The 21,306-nt window shown below is 40.4% G+C and overlaps 1 protein-coding gene across 1 annotated transcript in view; it reads right to left on the bottom strand.

The window, feature by feature from the left end:
• Positions 1-292: 292 nt before the first annotated feature.
• The window catches only part of kif16bb (kinesin family member 16Bb), a 29,132-nt gene continuing 8,118 nt past the window's right edge, over positions 293-21,306 (bottom strand). The window contains exons 13-18 of the mRNA XM_085369868.1: positions 16,329-16,446; positions 16,163-16,210; positions 15,943-16,080; positions 13,151-13,230; positions 8,537-8,625; positions 293-2,462 (exon numbers count right to left, since the gene is read on the bottom strand). Of these exons, the coding sequence (XP_085225994.1) occupies positions 293-2,462; positions 8,537-8,625; positions 13,151-13,230; positions 15,943-16,080; positions 16,163-16,210; positions 16,329-16,446 (2,643 nt within the window). The remainder of the gene's footprint in view (positions 2,463-8,536; positions 8,626-13,150; positions 13,231-15,942; positions 16,081-16,162; positions 16,211-16,328; positions 16,447-21,306) is intronic.

Below are 21,306 nucleotides of genomic sequence, written 5' to 3'. Positions count from 1 at the left end.
TGCTAAGCACACTTCTTTGATCTTCAGTGCTAGACCTTCAAACTATTTTCTAAAGACATCAATGCAAGAACAAAGAAATTCAAGCGTTTTAAAGATAAAATCTTCCAAGTGCCAAAGTCACGCAACATTAATATCACAAAATTTAAAAAAGCAAACTTCAAACTTCACATTTTCATTATAATTTCATAGCGAAAAAAAATGATTCTTTGCACTATCTGCTTGGGATGCACTTTTGCTCCCTGTCAGTGAGTTTTCAAGCTGGGCTGTTCATTACTGGCCGTTCAGTCCTTGATCAGACATTTGACAAGTGATTAATCAGGCGGGCGGCCTCAGCGGAGCAACTGAAAGTTAATTTCCACACTTCTGCATGCGGAGATGAATTTAAAGCATGTGCACTCAGGGTAGCTGCCTTAGTCACGCTTTCAGGGTGACCCCTGCCCTGTGCTTTTGCAAAGATTACATCCAGCCTGACAGGCCGGTTCTCGTTTTCGTCGTGCACCAGTATGCAGCGAACATCCGAGCACCACCGAAGAGTTAAGCCGTGGAAGTGGGGACGGCAGGGAGCTGTGGTGACAGAGTGTGAAAGTGAGTGACAGACAGCATCCTCTCGTACCAGACCGAGGTGTGTATCTGTAAGTAAAAACTGAGCCACGTGCTTACTGTGGGTACTAGGACTGATATGCACTGCTACACTTGTGTAAAGTTTCAGCTGCACCTCTCCCAGAGTGGTTTCGTGATTCATATTACAATGAAGAAGGTATATCAGATCGGCAAGACTCTTCTGAAATTGACAGCAAACCCTTAAACCAGCATCCAGCAGCAGCTCAGGTACACTGACCCACCAGCCTAAAGACATCTCTGCTAAGTTTCCATGCAGCAGTGGGTGCCGAGGTACCCTGCAGTCCCCAGGGCAGATGATATTAAGTATGGCCCTACACAACAACTGAGTATGCTTTTGACTGTAGGTATAGACAACAAGGACGCTTTCTTCTGTAGCACTTATCAAACGCAGACTTTGGCCTGCTAGGCCTATCTGAATGTCCTTCAACTGACACAAAGGGAGGTGATGGAACAAAACTAAGAGACCAGATTCAGAGGTTAGTGTGTAAAGCGCAGATTCCATCAGGATCAAGAGGGCAGACTGCGGCTCTGGTTTGTTGCATTTAGCTACGTTCAGCCAGTAGAGAGTAAGAATCTTCTGAGTTGGGAGGCCTGAAGTGGAGATGACAGACTGTAGATGGTCCATCATGCTTTGGGGTGGCAGATTTTGCAGGTTTGCAAGGGAATCAGGAAATTTTATCAACGTTTGAATGAAAATTTGAACTGTTTTTGAGTTTTTAAGTTCACAGGTAACCTCTTTCACACTGCTGTGCTTCAGTTGCAACCGCTTTGTAATAAGTTCATCTCCTTGTTTCACATTACCATCAACCATGTTTCGTGTTGACTCCATATCCCACATACTTTCATTCCTTTTCAAGATATCCCCTGAGACAAGCTGTACATCATTTGGCAATTCATCAGCCTTACTCAGGGTTTGTGTTGGTGTCGGGACAGGGAGTTGTGAGTTTTCAGGATTAATGCAGCCTTGAATCATCTGAGCAGCCTCCTCAGACTGAAGGAGTTGAATTATATCCATCTGGACCTGCTGTATGAGAGGCAGCTCTTTCACCAATGAAAAAATGTGACTGTCCTTTAATAGAGAGAAGATAAAGCTGCTTCTAAATGTGGAGAAGACATGGCTGTCCCTTAAAATAGACAGAACACTGCTTTCTCTTACCAGAGAGATAAAATTGTTTGACCAACGAGCCCCAACAGGTTGAAATCTGAATTCTGTGACTTGCTGCAATACAGTGGAAGAGCTCCAAAGCAGACGTCCTGCATCCTGGACAATCCAAAAAACTCTGCTGAACAAAGAGCTCAGCTTCAGATTCTGAACTGCAGCTGCTGCAGCCTTTGTCGCACACACTCCAGGGATCTTCTCTAAATTTTCAGATTCATCCATCTCTCCACAGCTACACTCCTTCGTGATGGTGGTTTCTTTGGGTGGACAAAAGCCTGTGTGACTGTCAAGAGGCTTTGTGTCAAGCTGAGAATGAGTGTTGCTCTGTGGGAGGATAGACATGGAGCTGGTTCCTCTGCTGCTCTGCAGGTGGGACATGCCACTTAATGAGCTCCCACCAGAGCGAGGTCTCCCCTTGTAGCAGTCAGTGCCATCATCTTGGATCTCATTAGCATTTCCCTCTGGCTTTGTGCCACATCCATCACCCAGGCCCAGGACACTTGTCTGCTGGAGGTTGGCATCCCCTGACCAGCCCTCTTCTCCCTTACAGCTTGCAACTTCAGTCCCACTTTGAGCTTTCCTCTCAGACCTGAGCCCAGGCCCTGATTTATGACACAAGTCCCGCTCCTGGCCATCCCTGGCGCTTACTCCATTCTGCAGGTTCTCTCCATCCGATTCAAAACTACCGTGTGAGATGAAACGTCTTCTAGGTAGCCCAGTGTCCTAGTTTACATTGAGTATGTGGAAAACAAAAGGACATTTTTAAAAATGACTTTCAATAAACTCTCCTTAAAACATGTGTATTCATTTATATCTGAATCGAGACATGCATAGGAAAACAAACTGAAGAACACCGCATTAAGAAGCAAATATAGAACAAGTGTACTCTCATTGCAAAATGCTTTCACGAAATGAGTGTCATTTTCTTTGAAACCTCTAAAGGAAAGTTTAATAGGCATTAAATATGTGCATAATAAAAAAGCAAGAGAAAGTATTTCATGGCTCATAAAAATCTATATTAAGCCTGGCTGGAGAGGGGGTGGATATTGACATTTGCTCTGACACTAAAAAGGGGCTAGAACTTCAGTTGTACAGCGACGATATAGCACTGCATTAAACAAAAACTGCAAATCCAAGTCTCACTATTGGCACACTGTGTTTTAGCTTTAATACATTTCCTTAAACAAACAACAAAACAACTAAGTCATATCTAATTCCATGCAGAAATCAGCAGCGGCTTTATGACTAAATCCCTCCATTATCTTAAGTTTGATTTTCTTTTTGGCAACTGCACAAAAAAAAAAAATAAATATAAAAATATGCATACATACTGTAGTCGCAAACGTTCTTGCTGGGGTAGGGGCAAGACAGACGCTTGAGGCTTTGGACATTACTTCTGCATTTTTAGCCGGATGGATGTGTTGGCTGAAGAGACAGCAAGCATAAACAATATTCAAAAACTGTGTCAATGGGAGGATGTGGGAGCACAATACAGCTGCAGTTATATGCTTATATGTGTTGCTAGGGTCTTTGTTTTCAAGAAGCAATTTAATTATTTGCTGTAGTGTCACACTGGAGACATCAGCTTGCATAGAAAAGACAAGGCTGCAATACCCTCCCGACCCTATCCTCACAAAACCCATCCATTAGATTTGAAAAGCAAACAGCCCAAATGGCTGGATGAGATTAGAGCCACTCGACTAGCTGTGAAATTAAATAGAATCTGTGCATGTTGATTTGAGGATTTACATACAATACTCAGCACTCCAGAGGGAGGAGCAGAAACCAAATATACAGCTGAGAAAGACTTCTGACAGTAAACATTGGCTTTGGCTGAGATTTGTATATAAGCAGCAGGTTGATGAAGGGTGCAAGCGGGAGCAGTAAAGCATTGACAGCATCAACAAGAGGGACACAGTGCAGGTCCTGCTGATGATTAAAGGATTTTTGCAGATCCTGAGGATCAGTAGAGAGGATGTCCTGTACTCTGCGATGTTTGCTCACCAAAGGAAAGAAAAAAGAGAAAACAGGTACTGGGATTCCCAAGCTGACCACATTTTTGCAATCAGTGTTTCCTGCTGTTCACAAATTGTAGCTCACATGCAGAGGCTCAGAGTTCTGTGACATGGCTTCATAAAATCGGTACACAGAAACTGATTCATTAACACCCCCACAAAGTACAGTTTGCCTCCCTGTTGTTTCCCTCTGTTCCTCCATGGCCTCCTAATCCTTGTGTTGATTGCGTTCCCCACTGTTTTCCTGGACCTGCTGCTATCCAACCCACAGGCTAAGCTCTGTTTCCACCCACGTAGTCATACAGACACCACCACAGATTTTATGAATTGTGATATACGAAGTCCTAGGTCAGTTGACGTGCACCCTGCATCAGATCTCATAGTATAATCTAGGTAAAAATACATTGTGCGGCCATTTTTAAAAGATGTTCATTGTTGACTTAATGACTTAAAGTGAACAGAAGAACAAAAAATAAAAAGACTGACATTCAGAGCTAGACAAGTGTTAAGTTACACAGGAGCTCCCAAAGTGAGGAACTTTAACCAGTGAAATTATACCATTTCAGGTGATGTAAGCTCGTAATAGCAGCTTGTCAGCGGTCAAAAATGGAAGAGAGAAAAACGCTGGCACTTGGCCTTCTGACCAGAGATGGAGGATACTGAGAGGGTTGTCAGATAAGGGACTTTCAGAGCATAGGGGGCCATTAAATGTTGTTTCGGGTCAAACACCAGTTGGCTGGTTCCATCGCTGGAAGCGCTCACAGTCCAGACTTTCTGGGTTTGAAATGGCTGCATTTCAACTTGGACTTCAAAATTGTGGCTCTGCTACGCAGTCCATTTAATAAAGTATGAATCAAACACAGTGGGGTCCCTTTTACAAGGGAAGAAGTGAGTCTTATGGGCATAGATTTATACACAATATGAAAGCATATGACCTGGCCTCTACAGGCAACATGGCCCTTTTCCTGCCTCTCCTAGGAATATCCATCTTATGTCTACATACTGAAAGCTCAAGTCATGACATTTATAGTGCATTTGGAAAGTTCTCAGACGCTTTGAATTTTTCTACATCTTCACATGGATACAGTCCATTTTTCTTCAATAATCCACACACAAAGCTATGAGCGTTATGCATACTGACACACCTTTAGTTTGAAAGACTCGTTCATCTCTCCCGAATCTTTCAAGTTCAGTGTGACTGGATGAGAATCACCAGTTCAGAAGCCTGTACTACAAAGGATTTGGGGTTTAGCAAGGGGGGGGGGGGGGGGGGGGGGGGGGGAATAAAAAATAAAATAAAAAAAATAAAATAAATCACAACCACAGGTTTTCGGTACACTAAGTTACCATTGTGCTAACAGGGGTACAGCAGGGTAACTTATGCTGCAGGCCTTATCTGCTTCAGAACAAATTGGTTTTGAGAAGAGACAAACAAGAACGATATCACATACGGACCAAACTCATAACATCACCATTCCTAGTGAAACAGCTTAGCCTGCTTACAGTTATAAATTCTATTTTTGTTTTTCTCTTTAATTGCTCTTGATACTTAATACTGCCACAACTGCAGATGAAAGAATAAGGCTAAAATGGTTTTACACCCAGTCATTTAACAGAATAAGCAACCATAATTACTCCCTTCACCTCAGGTCTTAATGACATCTTAATAAGTCTATTATAGTCAGCATTTATATAGCACTTTCCCAGTCTTAGCTGACCACAATGTTAAAGTGCACACATAATCATAAAGTGCCTTAATATTCTACAGCTGTACAGACCTACCACTGATAACCATCTTTGTGTGACTACCGTATTATATCCTTCCTTTGTTGTGTGGGCTACTAGACTCCACTGACACTTGGTTTTTCTCGGCTGTATTTTGCCATTTTGTTAGATTATAAACAGTTGGCCCCATAATAGATGGTGAGTAAGGACTTTGGTTCTCGTGGCATTCGGCTGTATTTTACCTCACAACAGGCTGTTACGTTCCTTTCAGTTAGGACCAAGTTCTCCATCTCTACCATAAAGGACTGATTGGTGAAGTGATGCAATGACAGTTGTCTCCATACAAACTCTGAAACATTCACTGTGACCACCGTCTTCCTGGCTGCTTGTCTAACCAAGCACATTTGTCCCACATTACCCCACTTGCCTGGTTGGCCAAGACAAACTAGTGGTTTTAAACTTCTTCCACTGGAGAATAATAAATACTACAGCTTGTTATAGCCTGTTCTGTGCCTTTACACAAGATTTAGGTGTATACTTTGACCTTGTATCCCAGTTTGCCCTAAAACTTAAGACCTAAACCATCAAATGTGAGATCTTTCATAAAAACCTTTCATGTCCGATGAATACAATCAGGCACAAATGGACTCTAAATTGTAAAAGCATCTCAAGGACTGCTGGTAGGAGGATGAATCAAAGCCCAAAGGATCTGAATAACCCTGTAAATTAAATATTTTCAGTATTTCTTAAATTATAAAAACACATGAACAGTTCTTGCTTTGACATTGTGCAGAATCATGTGTAGACTGATTAACAGGGAAAATTAAATTAGACCGTTTTTAAAGACAAATCTGAAATCGGAAAGAGTGTACATGCCTTCCAAATGCACATTTCATATTGTCCTCTAATATTTATTCCAAATCCCTGAAAAGGCTAGTGAAGAGAGATTTTGCATTTTTGCTGTTTTTTAAAAACCCGCGAGTAATTTTAGTCTTCAAACATCTGAACTGGCTACAAAGTCATCTAATTTTGTATCATATTCAATTAGGAATTCGATATCAATGAAAGGACTGAGTTTGAAATGTTATTATGCAGATTTGTCACAACATCTGGAGAGGTGATTTTACCTTATTCTTGGAGGCAAAGCCAGGTGAGGAAAACAAAACGATTTGTGGTGATGCATTAAGCCTCTTCCTGCCCAAATTATTAGCGCTCTCAAAAGTGTGCAACCCCACTGAACAGGCAGGTTGCTTTTGGTGCAACAGAGCACCTCCCCTAGTAGCTGCGAGTCCTTTCACTGATGGCTTTTGTCATTCCCAGACCCCAACAGATCTCCAAAGCCAGCATTTGAATTTAAATGATTTGCTCTTATTTATTGTTCAGGATCATTTCCAAAATGACTCAGTAAAGTGAGATCCATTCTGTCCTTGCTGCGAGGGAGATTCTGCTATGCAAATAAGTAGAAAAAAAGATTGAACACATATCTGAATAAAGCGAAAAAGTCCTTCACTGAACCATTATGCTCAAACAGTGCATATGGGCACTTTGCCAGGTGAGAGGAGGCGATGTTAAATACAATGAATACATCATTTAATATTTTATGATGTGTGTTAATTGACACCCAGAGCAGAACCCAATAACCAAAGTTTATTTTGCAATGTGCCTCATATGCATTGCATGAGTTTTTCCTTCTGTCGACAGTCTCTCTCTGATCTGCTATGAACACTGACAATCTATCTCCACCACTCACCACGACTGACTTCCTTTCTCCCTTTAGCAACAGACCAAGTTTCTGATGTAGGATAATGAAGACACTATTCCGCCAACATAAGCCGTGTAGTAACCCATATACATGTGTATTCACCCTTTCATATCTAAATCAAACATCACCAGACCAGTGGATCGGGAAGCAGGTGTCAGACTGAAAGCAGTATTAATCACATGAGTAGGATGGGGATACTGCGGTGTGAAGGAAATTATGTGTCAGACAGCTCCACATGCTGTAAAACATCAGGGTTAGCAGATCATGAGACCAGGGATGTCTCTCAAAACGCTCAGTGTTAGTAGGTGGTGAATAAGATTTTGGACATTAATTCACTGAACACTGAGACACTGGCATCAATCAACACTCACAATTTCAAAGGAGTGGCAGGGCATGAAGATTTCACCTTACCAAACGCTGATAAACATCATGGTACGCTATTGTTTAAAAAAAATAAAATAAAAATTTTTAAAAAGGTGGGGGGGGGGGGGGGGGGGCTGCAGTGCAAGTACCTTTTTTTTGTTGGCATATAGTCAAACCTCAAACCTGGTTAGCTATTCAAAATTAGAAAAGAGGCTGCAATTTTGCATCACTGCTGCTCATTAAAACAGTCTTTACTCTACCAAATTCACAAATCAAATACCAATAAATGCCAAAAATGTGAAGACAGAACGGTTTGAAGCAAGTGAACTGTACTTTAAAAATAGATAAATCAAACACCCCTTGGATCATTCATTACTGATGATACAGAGAGGAAAGTGGGGGGGGGAAAGGCCTAAAAAGAGAAGAATCTGCTGCAGATGGAGTAAAACAAGGGAAACTGCATAACTACTAATGAACATTAGTAAACCCCCCCCACACTTATTTTTTTTATTTTTATTTTTTTTAACTGTATTGTGGGAATTTTCAGGGGAGCTGAACTTTAAGTGTGTTGCAGTAATTTTGAAAATGGGACACTGGGCAGGTCACTACCTAGTGAACAAGGTGCCATTCTCGGACATGCCCTTGGTTGTAGGAGAGCTGCCTGCTCCGATTTCCATGGGCTCAGCAATAAGCACTACAGAATGGCTTTTTGTATGTTCCCACCTCTCCTCACAGAAATGGTGCCATGATTTATGGCTTTGATTTGGTCTGTGTGCCCAACGAATGCTGCTCAATAAGCAGGCACGTTGCAGAGATTGAGGTGGAATGAATGCAGTTATGCTGGGCTCACAAAGTGCAGAGAGCCATTACACATGTCTGCATATGTCTTACCATCGATTTTGCACCATCGCCTTGGACAAATTCTCAGTAGAGTTGGACGAGTCGGTCACAGATGGGCTGAACACAGATAGCAATCCACTCTGCAGACAACAGAATGACACAGCACTGAAATCTGCCTCGGTATAAGAAACAAGTGACAGCTGCCTATGTTACATTTGCATTTGACCAGAGGTTTAGTTGATGCGTCTTCATTTTTAGTGTTTGCAGAAATGTCTAAACAGGTAATAGAAAAATACCGTATGAATCCATCGCACATGGCTAAAATAAAGTGGTAGTACGTAAAGTATTTCATTCTTCAATACAATTTCCATATTTAGTAAAACTGTATTAATATTCAGACAGAACACTTTAAAATATATATATATTTTTACACAACAGATACAGGCTACAGTCTAGATGTGCTAGCACATATTCAGACTAAGCGAAAGTGAAACTCTTGAGACCATCTCATTTAGAAGCGATGTTAAAAATGAATGTTAAAGAGTCTCCTTGGAACCACAGTGGGGCCTGGATGCCGGTGCTTTACTTGGCTGTAATAGCGTGCCGCTTTCAATAATGCAAAGAGCAGAGAGCTGTCAAAAGCCAGAAGTACAACTGTATCTAAAATGGTGTGTGAATCAATTTTACAACATGAAATGCTATAAAGCACAGGGTGCTCAAAGTTGCAGGCTTGACAGTCCATTCACTGACAAAGTTCTTTTTTTTCATCTCGTAACTTTACTGAGCACTGATACTTTAATAAAAGTTCCAATTTCTTAGTGTGATCATTTTAGCAACATTAACATTGTACTACTCATTTCATTCGAAGTGCAAAGCACCAGGGTTGATAATCAATCACGCTTATAAAATTATTCATCCCCCAGTTTATTTGGCTGAAAACACCAAGCTACAAATATAGTTTTCAATGTTAAAGAGGCTCAGTGTATGGTGCCTTAAGTGCTCCATGGACAGCCTGAGAAACTCAGCCCTCGTCCACCTTTCCACTACATTAAGGTGGACCGCATCTGACATTTCTTTAACTGTCCAAAACCAAAAATGTGACATTTAAACACAAACGTTGAGAGAGAAGTTGTGGAATACGTGTATGCTTTAGTTACATTTTCAACACTTGTGTGTAGCCAAGTGCAACATTATGATCTTCTTGGAGACTAGGTCTGAAAATGTCCACTCAGTGTCATGACATGATTTCACTGTGCTATAAAGCTTTGAGTAGTGAGCAGCCAAGCAACATTACAGTCTCTCAGCGTCATCTAATGGTTTCAGAGCTCCTTTTGTTAACATGCTCCCCTAGTGTTTCTCATATAGAGGCTCACAGAGAATAGTCTTTATTTTACATAGAGAAGGTAAAACACTGTATTCGCATTTTTAAATAACTAACCTTACTTTTCCTTTTTGAGGTGGTTTGAGTAAATCTGCGACAAAGACGTTTTGTCATATCTTGAATAGATGAACCTTGGAAACCTACTCAGCAGCAGCTGCACCATACAGGATTTTAACAAGAATCTGTAACACACCGGGACTCACTCCACATTCAACTTCTAGCTACAAATGGCCACATGAGTGAAATAACTCAAGCATAATGATTCAGATTTTCAGATGTTTTTTCTGTTGATCAGCGTAAAATAAATCCCAATGCCTGCTACCATGTAAAAGACAAAAATGTCAAAAGGACTCAATGCTAATTGTACACTGTTCATTTCACAGCATAGCTCTAAATATTAGGGGTGCAACGATATTCGTATCGATATTGAACCGTTCGATACAGTGCTTTCGGTTCGGTACGCATATGTATCGAACAATACAACATTTGTAATTTATTTTATCAACTTTCCTTCTGACGATGCTGTCTGTGTTGAGCGCTCAGTGAATCTGCGTTCGACTACTCCGCCTAGGCTGCACTGTCGAGCGCAGATCCACTGAGCGCTCAACACAGACAGCATAGTCAGAAGGAAGAGCGCAGGGCAAGCTAGCAAGACAGAAGTTAAGCTCTCCTTATAACATGGACCTCCCCCACCCTCATTCAGATCTGGCGTTTGGAATTATTTTGGTTTTCATGTGACGTATGACCCCGAAGGTAAGCGAGTCATGGACTCAAGTAAAACAGTATGTTGGATGTGCCATGCAATGCTCAATTACATGGGTGGGAACTAGTGTGTTAGCGCAGTTAGCTCGTTAACGTGTTGGCCGTCTAGCCCCACGCACGGGGCGATCGGCGGTAGCTCGTTAACGGAGATTTGCCGTGTTGTGGCGTTAAGGTCATTTCAACGAGATTAACCTGAAAGCACTAGTGGGAACACAACGAATATGACTGCACATTTACATCATCCTAGTGCAAAGACAAAAACAACAAGCATGCTACTAACTTTAGCCGAGTCATTTAGACAGCTGTTAGCACATGATTCTCCTTATGCTGCTGAGAATATAGCCCAGAAGAAGCGGATAGTATAGCTTTTATTTTGGAAAGAGACATTTCTCTGTAATAAACTCTCTTTTCCAAAGATGAGTGATTCCTCAATCAGATACAGGGCTTGCAATATCGCTAGCCCGACATCCTGGGGCTAGCGATTTTTTTCAGTCGGGCTACCAAAATCTATCTCTGCCCTGCCCGTCGGGCTATTGTAGGAAGGAAAAATATATGTCAATGCTTTTGCATTCTTTCAGAAATGTAGCTGGGTAATTATGTCATTGGCATCGGTGAGCCACTGTCAATATGTGACATATTGAAATTGCGTTTGAATTTGCGTTTGTTTTTTTGCTTTCACTTTGCAAGCGTGCGAACTGTGTATAGAGAGCGACAGCACTGATCTGTGAGTGATGATAATTTGCGCACCAATTCCTCTGACATCGTCTTATTAATCGTTAGCTTACTATGCAAACATGACAAGTGAAATCTCCCGCAGCAAGCTTAAACATGTGAGAGGTTGATCGCGCAGAGAATCGCTGAGCTTATGTGAGTGCGTGTGTAAAAGCAGCAGGATTTATATTTGACTACGATGACCTGGATGACTGAGAACCTTCACAGACAGATATATATTTTAGTTCTGCTGAGCCAAATAAGACAGGTCAGGGTGAAGAAGTGACAGCCAAAGAAAAGCTTACCACAAAACGGAGAAGTTATGACAAATCAGACTATAAGGAAAAAAGAAAGTGCAGCTTTATGGTTTCATGGACAAAAGAATTTCTGTGGCTGCAATATGACGAGCTAAATAACCAGGGCTGCACATAAGTGGTCCGCAGGTGCGCATTCGCTGTCAAAATAAAAAACACGCACAAGGGTTAGGGTTAAATTTAAAAACTGTACTTTTGAGTTAAAATATATATTTATAATTTTAATAAATGACAAATTAAAAAGGCATGAACATGTTTTTTGTATCGAAAAAATATCGAACCGTGACACCAAAGTATCGAACCGAACCGAACCGTGAATTTTGTGTATCGTTGCACCCCTACTAAATATATATGGAAAATAAAAAGTAAATGAGAGATTGCTCTGTCATTTTAAAAGACAATTTATTTGTTGCCACAGTGTTGATGTTAGAGTTGTTTTTAATTTACTGGTATTTATTTTTCATTCAGTTTAAACTAATTTAGCATCAGTATTTGCTGACTGTAGCTATATGCAGTTTAAAAATGTTCAGAACAGTGAGGATAAGAGCTGAGCACTTGCATATTCTGCATGTTGCATTTACATTACAACATTTGGATAAATGAGACTTAAAGCCATATTGTTAAAATGTTTAGGTTTTATTTCATTAACTGAGATGTTTTTCACACCCAGTTTCAGTTTTTAGTTACAGTTGAATTAACCGTAATAAATTTGAACAGTAACAAATGCTGTGGCAGACTTGCAGTTGTCGAGTAAATCCTCGTTAACTTTTTAATTGATTAATAGCGTCAACTTTTTCTACTTTAATACTGGATGAAATGTATCCAAGTCTTCTTACATTTATTTTATCACCAACTAAAAATATGCCTTCAATAGATTTTAAATCAGGAATGCTTTACATTGATATATTACTGCAGAGAAAACAGTGCCTGCAGTATCCAAGAGTGTGAGGGAGTTTGTGCTTTCACACAATGCTTCTTTAAAAATACTAAAAGCCAAGAGGAAGCTGTTGCAAAAAGGACGAATAGCAGCCAGCTTTGAAAGGCACTGCACCTGGCCTCCTTTCAGGAACAGCAGGAGGCTTTTCTAGAGTGAGAAAGTCCTAAAGTTGGGAACATATTGTCCATGATATGAGCCAATTATTCAAAAACAAAAAGAGTTTTATATAAACAAGCAAAAACCTGCACCAACTGAAAAGCTCATAGTTAATATTCTGATCAAAACAAAGCCATATGGATCCCACTGGTGATGTGGTGGAACTTTCTCATGTAGATTTTGAACATGATATCAATATGAGTAATATTTGTCAAAGGTAGCAGGCATTACAGCAGGTAGTTATGGCAACAAAGAGCATGATGTTTACTTGCTTTTACAACATTACCAGCAGAAAATGCAGCTGAGGCACTCCCCCCCCAGAGACACTACACTTTAGAAAAAGTCTAGTAGTAGAAGACTCGGGATCTTTTCTGCATGCGGTGGTTTTTAGTATTTTACCATACCTGGTATTTCAGTCTAAGTTGGGAAGCAGTCGGTTGGTTAAACCAGAGTGTGGCTCCTTTTCCCAACTGTATGATGGCACCTAAAAGGAGCCCAAAGAGATAATACATGAAAAGAAAATGGGAAAATACCAATTAACTAGTCATTATGAACTTCATTACTATTTGGTGTCCAAAATAAAGAAAGAAAGAAAAATAATATGATGTGATTCATAGGGAAAACTGGTACAGTCAATGACAGATGCCGGTGACAAATCTGCCAGGAAACCTTTGGAGGTGTGGCACAGTCTGCATAATTTTTCTGTTGCCATGAGAATCTTCCCTTTGTTGTGGGATAGCAGTGACCCATATCTACACTGAACACTGGAGAAACTCGACTGAAAGCACAAAAATCCCCCACACAGTTTCGTCTGGTGAGTTAATGAATTGCCATCAGGAACACAATCCCCAACATGATTGGCAGTGGACAAGACCAGGGCGATAATTTACCAGAGAAAATGGTCCAAGGAAACTTGAGAAGTCTTGTAAAGCTATAGAATTGAAGTGATATTGGGGTTTATATATATATCAGACTCACGTTCATGTGGCCATATCCACAGATTTTCACGAGGTCTCTCCCGCTTTTCCTTCTCCTCTCTCAGCAGAGCGACTACTAATCTTGCTTCTACTAATGACTTCTGACGAGTGACAAAGTACCTGAGAGAGCGGCCTGTGATGGAATCCAGCTGCTGTTGGGCTGAAAATTACTATCATTTGTTCAAGAAAATAGGTTCAGATGCAGCCATTTCTGAAGGGGATATTGGATAAATTGAAATGCTTATGAAAGAGACTAGCATAGCCAGGCCCTGTGCTGCCTGGCTCTGTTTAAAGTTTTTATCTCTCAAAAGCCAAGCAACGGGGATGTGGAAGCAGGAAACAGTGAAAGCTCCCAGCCCTGGCAAGAAGTGCCGGCTCAGGGGGGCCAGAGTTCCAGCCCGGCTTGCCTCTGTCCTTTGAAAGGTTAATGTTCTGGCCCACTTCAAACCTGTCGGCCCTATCAACTCCATCTGCCAATTAAATGGAGGGCCTGGGGCTTTGTCTGGAGCTTTGTCCGGGGCCTCTCGCCCTTCAAAATGTTTAGTAAAAGAAATGGCATCTGCCCTATGGAGAGCTGTGTTCAGAATCCGCTCATGCCCCGAGTGCACGGCAGTAGGAGAACCGGGGAGATAAAGTGGATTTCATTTGAAGATGTGATGCAGCGATCATATATAACTGCATTCAAAATGGATGAAAGTCGTATTGGCTCCCACAAGCCAAAGGATTATGTATGAATGAGAGAGAGAGAAATCTTTTTTCTTATAGATTTCCAGCACCAGTGTTCATTAAAGAATGTCAAGAGTACATTAAATTAGAGATGGACCGATCCGATATTACGTATCAGTATCGGTCCGATACTGACCTAAATTACTGGATCGGATATCGGAGAAAAATAAAAAATGTAATCCGATCCATTAAATATCACGAAAGCACCTCACAAAACTTGCAACACGCCGTAACTCACCTCAGAACGTTAGCACGTCGGAGCAGTATGCATCACGTGATAGAGCGGCTGTGGCATGCGGGAACTGTCGGTGGTCTGGATAGCATTTGGAGCTTCGCTAGCAACCCGGCATTTCATCTCCGACAAAGTTATCCCGAGAGAAGTAAAGCAAGTGTGTAAGTCCATCTCTGAATGTTTGTAAAGCATTCCTGCGTTAAGCTTAACAAACGATATATGGAGCGACTGCCTCTTCTGGCTGCTACTTCAATCATGAAACTGCTTAATGATCAGCTGATCGGCTTTTCTGTCGCGAGTCCCTGTCTCTAGTTTGCTTTTGGCCCACTTTGCACCAGAAAGAGGAAACCAGCGGCTGAACAACAGCAGCACGTTTAAGCTTGATCAGCTGTTGTTAGAATTTATTTATTATTACTTTCTACTCGAGGATCTTTTTCTACGTAGCTGACGGCTGGTAACTGTGCAGGGGCGGATCTAGCAAAGTTTAGCCAGGGGGCCGATAGGGCATTAACAGGGAAAAGGGGGCACAAAGACATACTTTTCTTTCTTATTCTCATTTAAAATGTCTAGCTTTTAATAAATAATTATCTGACACCCAAAGTTTTAATTTGATGCAAAATAAATAGAAGTCCATTACTGTATATAGTAACTATTAAGTCTAATATATATACCCTAGTAAGCTATAGTACTTTTTCCTTTGGGAAGGTACCATCTGTGCAGTCTGCAATTTTGTTGAAGAAAGATGTTGAATCTATTTAATATTTCTTGAAAAATAATTGATTTCTGTGCATTTTTTTTCACACTGCATCAAATTAAGGTTGGTTACGTCGATTAAGCATCATGAGGTGGAGCGTGAGGGGTGGTTCCCTATTTTTTATTTACTTATTTTTGTTGTTGCTGGGAGTTGGAACCCTATTAGTTAGGCTGCTTAATATTTATGCTAAGTACTCTTTAAAATACCAGAATAGGGAGGATGGTGTAGGTTTAAGTTTATTAGATTGATCAGTATTGCTGAACTATGAAATATTTTTTTTTGCATACAGGTATAACAGAATAGCTTTAGTGTAGTTGTTGTTTTAAACTTGAGTATGAACTTATACAAAATGCAGCAAGATATTTTAAAAAAACAGTTTTGTTGATTAAAAAACACTATATCGGATTCATATCGGTATCGGCAGATATCCAAATTTATGATATCGGTATCGGACATAAAAAAGTGGTATCGTGCCATCTCTACATTAAATATTACAGAACTGCTTACCCTGAGTCAGCTGGCAAGGATCGGTGACCACAGAGCCATTGACTAAGCACAGTGCACCATCCTGAGGGAACAGGGTTACAGTCCCAGCAATGTTCTCAAGCACACAATGCACACTGAGGAGCCCAGGCCCATGGAGCACTACAGTACAATTGTGAAAGTCAGTATAAGAAAGCAGCTGCCAATCTGAAGTAAGAAGCATGTCGTTAAAACCCCAACTCACCAATATCTTGGGTGCATGATGCTTTGCCAATTATGGTTCTGCCTTCCTATAGATTAGAAGATCATAAAAATACACAAAAAGTTATTGTGTGACAAAATAATTGAGACACTTTCCGATTAAATCAAGAGTAGTGCATAAATATGAAGCTCAAATAAACTATTCCCTTTCAAGTAATAGAGGGCGATTCCAGTGCTTTGCAGATCTTCACCAACACCGATAAGGTGAGGCAAACAGCAATCCAACACCACTCCACTCCCCTCCTTCCTCAGAGTCACCGTCTCCTCCTACAGAGAACAAGAGAACATACCACAAGACAAAAAGCTTATTTAATAGCCTGTAGCTGGAGTGGCATACAATATAAAATAAAAATGCTGACAGACATTTAATGGCAACCAGCAGAAAGCTGAATTCTTTATGACTGCTCTTCCTTGCCTGAAGGCCAAGCAGAATTGCAGCATTCCAACCATTTGTCACCATGAAACAGCAGATTGGCTACCGGCAAGAGAGACACTATAAATCATTTAGATTATCATGGCGAGAGTCAAATTGTACATCGTGATCAGAGAGTGTGACAGACGCAATACTGCTCACCCACAACACACACACACACACACACACACGTTATAACATGTGCTGTTGCCTTTAGTGGTACATGGCAATCAAAATACTATAGAGCTTGTAAAGTATGTTGCCGTTACTTGAAGATGGCAAACCTCCACTGCTTTCATTTCAATTTACAGTGTTGCCCAAAGCAGTGTTGTATGGAAGGTCACACTAAAGTGAATGCCTGTGCTTATTTTAGATTTTTTTTCCACCATAAAACATTGCATGAGTCAGCACAAATGTAAAATAAATAAATAAAAAATAAATAAAATCACAAATCAATTAGTGAACAGCATTAAAGAAATCACCACATTTAACTTATGGATCATTACTGCTCTGTAGTTGTAGATAAATCAGAAGTTAAATCAGAAGTCAAAAAATAAGAATTTACTTTACTGTAAAATCTGTTAAGGATACCTCTGCTAAATAATAATTTGATAGTGTTCTCTATGGAAATCCGATAGGTAGAAATATCGATTTAATCCTCAAAAGCCATTTCTAAAGCTCAGGAAAGCTACACTTAAAAGTCTGATCTGCTTCATATTCCGCTTCACTGCCTCCAGCAATTGTTGCAGCATTAGTCAGACAGCTATACTGCATACATGTCTGTATTTTACTTTGTATAATTCCATTCTTTACTTGACTAAAAAGGTATGGTTCAGTTAAAGAAAAGACCTGACAAGCTGCTGACTGAGTAAATACACAGAGCAGTTCATTTGCAAATTATAAAACAAGAAATTTAACACTTTGCTTCGGATGAACTGTAGGTTTAAATGACACAGAACTGAGCAATAAAGAGAGAAACTCAGCTCTCTAAGCGTTTAACCTTTTCCTTGCAGTGTAATGGCTGTTGCTCTTGAATAACCCAGAGTCTACCCATGTATGAGTGCCCTATGACAAGTATCCTCCTGTTAAACTGGTGGACCATTGCCTCACATTGCCACGGATTAGGAAAAGTAACTTTCAACCTCATCCTGCTGCTCTATCGAATAGATTGGACCGTGAAGCGAGAGACGCGTCCACCACCAGCACCACCTCTCTCATCGGCAGTTGCGAGATGGAAGAAATCCTTTTTTTCTAATGAAGGAGAGGCATCGACCACAGCCCCTGTACTTAATTAAAAGGGATTTTTCACAGACTTCATTAGGAGGTGAGGAGCAGCCTGGCAGATTAATGCACTGTGTCCACTTTCCTCAGACACCAGGAACAGATGAGATCCTCTTATTTTCCCCTCACATTCACACACTTGCTCCTCACCACACCCAGTCACTCTGTGTGTAACGCAAGGACACACTCTGTGTTCAGACTCAGGCAGCTGGTGAACATACTGTAATTAACCGTGGCCTGGACCAGCAGCCAGTCTTGGGCAGCATTTAGGATTCCATTAAAAGCCATCATTTGTGGTTGGGTAGAATTTTAATGGACTTTACAGCACTTTGACAATATGCATTTCAAAACACAGTCAACCAATCGACTTTTCTGACTTCTTTGTCAAGCGGAGCAACTTGCCAAAACAGTCTATGAAAAAAATAAATGGCATTTAGATTTCTTTGTCACATTAAAAAGGTTGAATCCCAGATTGCAATGTTTTTAAAAGTTAAAATGACATGTAAAAGAAAGGCACGTTTTCAAATGGCATAAAGCCTTTTGTTTGCAATGAATGCTAGTTAAGAATTGAATAAGAATCAAAGAGACCTGGCACCTCATTAAAAGTGATTTATTTTTAATATGCTTTGTTATCTGGGAGCATACTACATGTGAGAGCTGAATTTCAACCAACTGGTTATCAACTGTTGTTTTATTAGCCTGATATGCCTTCTAGCCATCAGCATGTGGTCATGCATTCATGCATGCAGTCAATAGCTGTCACATGCAATGCTTTACATAACATGCTGAACTTTCACCGATTCAAGGAGACTGCAGCGACATTAACTGTTATCTTGCCAATATGTCAAGTTTAACTGATTTTAGGGACAGAGCAAGAAGAGTGTAGAGGTGAAGTCAGGACCGCTGTAATAAAAACAGATTGTTATTTCCATCTGCATAATTTATATTTGGCAGTATGGCCCTCTCCTCCTTCCACGTGCATAAATGGAAAGCAAAAGGTGGGGAGAGCAGCAGCAAGACCTGGCACAGAACGGAGCAAGCAAGTGTCAGAGACAATCCTGCAGTACCTGGAGTTGAGGTAGGTTGCAAAGTGGCTTGCGTGTTCTCCAATAACTTCAAAATAAAGATAACTAAATAAAACCTAATCCTTAAGAGACAAAAACTATTATGAAGTCATCGACAGCAAAAATGAAATTAAAATATTCTGGAGAAATGAGATCAAATCAGAACTAATTAAGTTGTGTTAGAAAGGCAGGCCGGGTTAGTTCCCCCAGGCGCTATTTGTAAACTGTACAACTAACTCCCATGCTCAAAGTTTCTCACAAAAACAACAAAATATTAACACTGGGGAGGAAGAGAAGTCATATGGACACTTTGCGTTTGATGTCAAGGAAAATAAGTCTTCCTGTAAACCCTGTGGAACAACACTCACAGGTCAAAGCAGAACAAATTTAAACACTTTATATTTTAAATCAACTGAATCAACTTCATAATCAATGATCTCATGATCTCTGGTAAACTAAAAGAATTCAGATGCCTCAAGTACGACTAAAAAGGCGTTTTAACAAAAGGCTATGATCGAAACTGAATCAAAATTTGCCGACAAAATTAACACTGGTGGATTGCAGGTGTACATTAATGCAATGAGCTAGCACTGTCATCAGCTGATTTGTCAGGAGTCAGTTAAGAACACCTTTGTTTGTTTTAACTATGCTCAGTATGAAAAAGAAGGAAAATCAGTTCAGTTTTGTGCCAAGATTTGCCCACATGTGAAGAAAGGCTTATACAGCTTGTGAAATGCTATAATAATTACATTGTGTTAACTGCTGACACTACAAATAAAATTCACATTAAACATAGCGAGGCTCAGAGCGGGGTTTAAGTTGTGCTGTTGTGCTGATTGTAGCATGTCTGGGAAATGCAGAGACTACGACGATCAAAGAAAAGCCGTGGTTCATTTTATCTTACTGAAATAGAAGTCCCTCCCACAACACTGTGTTACAAGGGGACCCAAAAGGTTGGCTGGGGGAGCAGGGTGCAATTCTGCTCATGAAGTAGGAACTACTTACAAATATCTGTGTGTGTATATTATAATTTTGTTTAAGGTTCCCCCCACCCCCACCAGCCTCCTTGCAGTAAAACATTTAACTTTACCCTCTTCCTGCCTTTTTTGTTCTCTCAATCTCTTGCCGCCTCCTTGCCGTCTGGTAAGAGGCTGCTCCGGAATCCATCTCATATTAATTACTTTCTCTTTCCCACATGCCCTGTAACCAATCTGGGAAGCTGACGATGAATAACTTTGCATTCTAAATCTGCTTTGAATACAGAATTCAAAATTCTGTTTACACCGCTCTTGGTCAACTTGTCTCCTTAAGGCCTGAGCAGAAATTCTCATCAAGCTTTCAGCAACAGGAGGACCTGAATTAAACACAAAATATATGAAACTTGGAGATGTGGAGAAGATGGTTCTTAAATTAAAAACCATATGCTAGATATAGAGAACAGGTAATGTACATAAAACCCATTTCCAACCCTTTTTCCTCATATGAAACGTGTTGATGCCATACTGCATCTGCATTCAACCTTATAGCTAAAGCTTTTCCCCCCTTAGGTGCTTTTGCTGAATTTTAAAATGACCATCTTCCATTTGCACTTGAGGTGCATCTCTGTACTGATCCTAGTACAGACTCCACCTCTAATATCTGCAGCATTCCATGCAGGAATCCCACTTATCATTTTGCACCCAGGCAGAATGCAAATGCACAAGAAGACAAATGTCAAATCCATAAAGTCAATCATCAAACACTTAGAGTTTCACCAACACAAATGTGCCTACCGGTCACCAGTGCACTGGCCTTTTCACCTAGGTGTCACATTGTATCATGCATTTTAAACAATGTGTCTACATGAATGAGCACAGCTGTTTAAAAAAAAAAAAAAAAAAAAAAAAAAAAATAAGATGGGTGATGTTGCCTTTGAGCATAAAGTTATCACTGCTCGAATATGCAAACAGATTTATACCATAGTAACTCTAATTAACATGCTGGACAGACAGAAATGAAAGTACCATATGTCAATAATCAAGACCTCTTAATTAGGATCCGTGACAGAAGCTAATGAGTTCCGATACATGCCCGGGAATAAAAGGGCTGTCAAACCACTAAATGTCACCTACTAACCACCATCTGAATAGAATGTTAATTATTCACCGTACACATATAGCTGACATTCATGTGTATGGTATTTAAATTCTTACACAATGTCCTCATAAAAGCAAAGTAAACCTCTTACTTTGCTGCTGCATTACTAATGGCTGACACACACATATTCAGACATTCAAAATCTGAAACAACAAAATAGCTTAACGCCATGAAAAACCACTAAAAGGAATGCATTAATAGCATGTATAATGACAGAGACAAGAGGTCACGCCA

Source organism: Diplotaxodon limnothrissa, linkage group LG13 (genome assembly GCF_057381915.1).
Source record: "Diplotaxodon limnothrissa isolate DT_005_m linkage group LG13, D_limnothrissa_male_GT1.1, whole genome shotgun sequence".
Lineage (NCBI taxonomy): Eukaryota > Metazoa > Chordata > Actinopteri > Cichliformes > Cichlidae > Diplotaxodon > Diplotaxodon limnothrissa.
The sequence above is the reverse complement of the archived record's forward strand: the minus strand, read 5'-3'. Positions and strand labels throughout refer to the sequence as shown.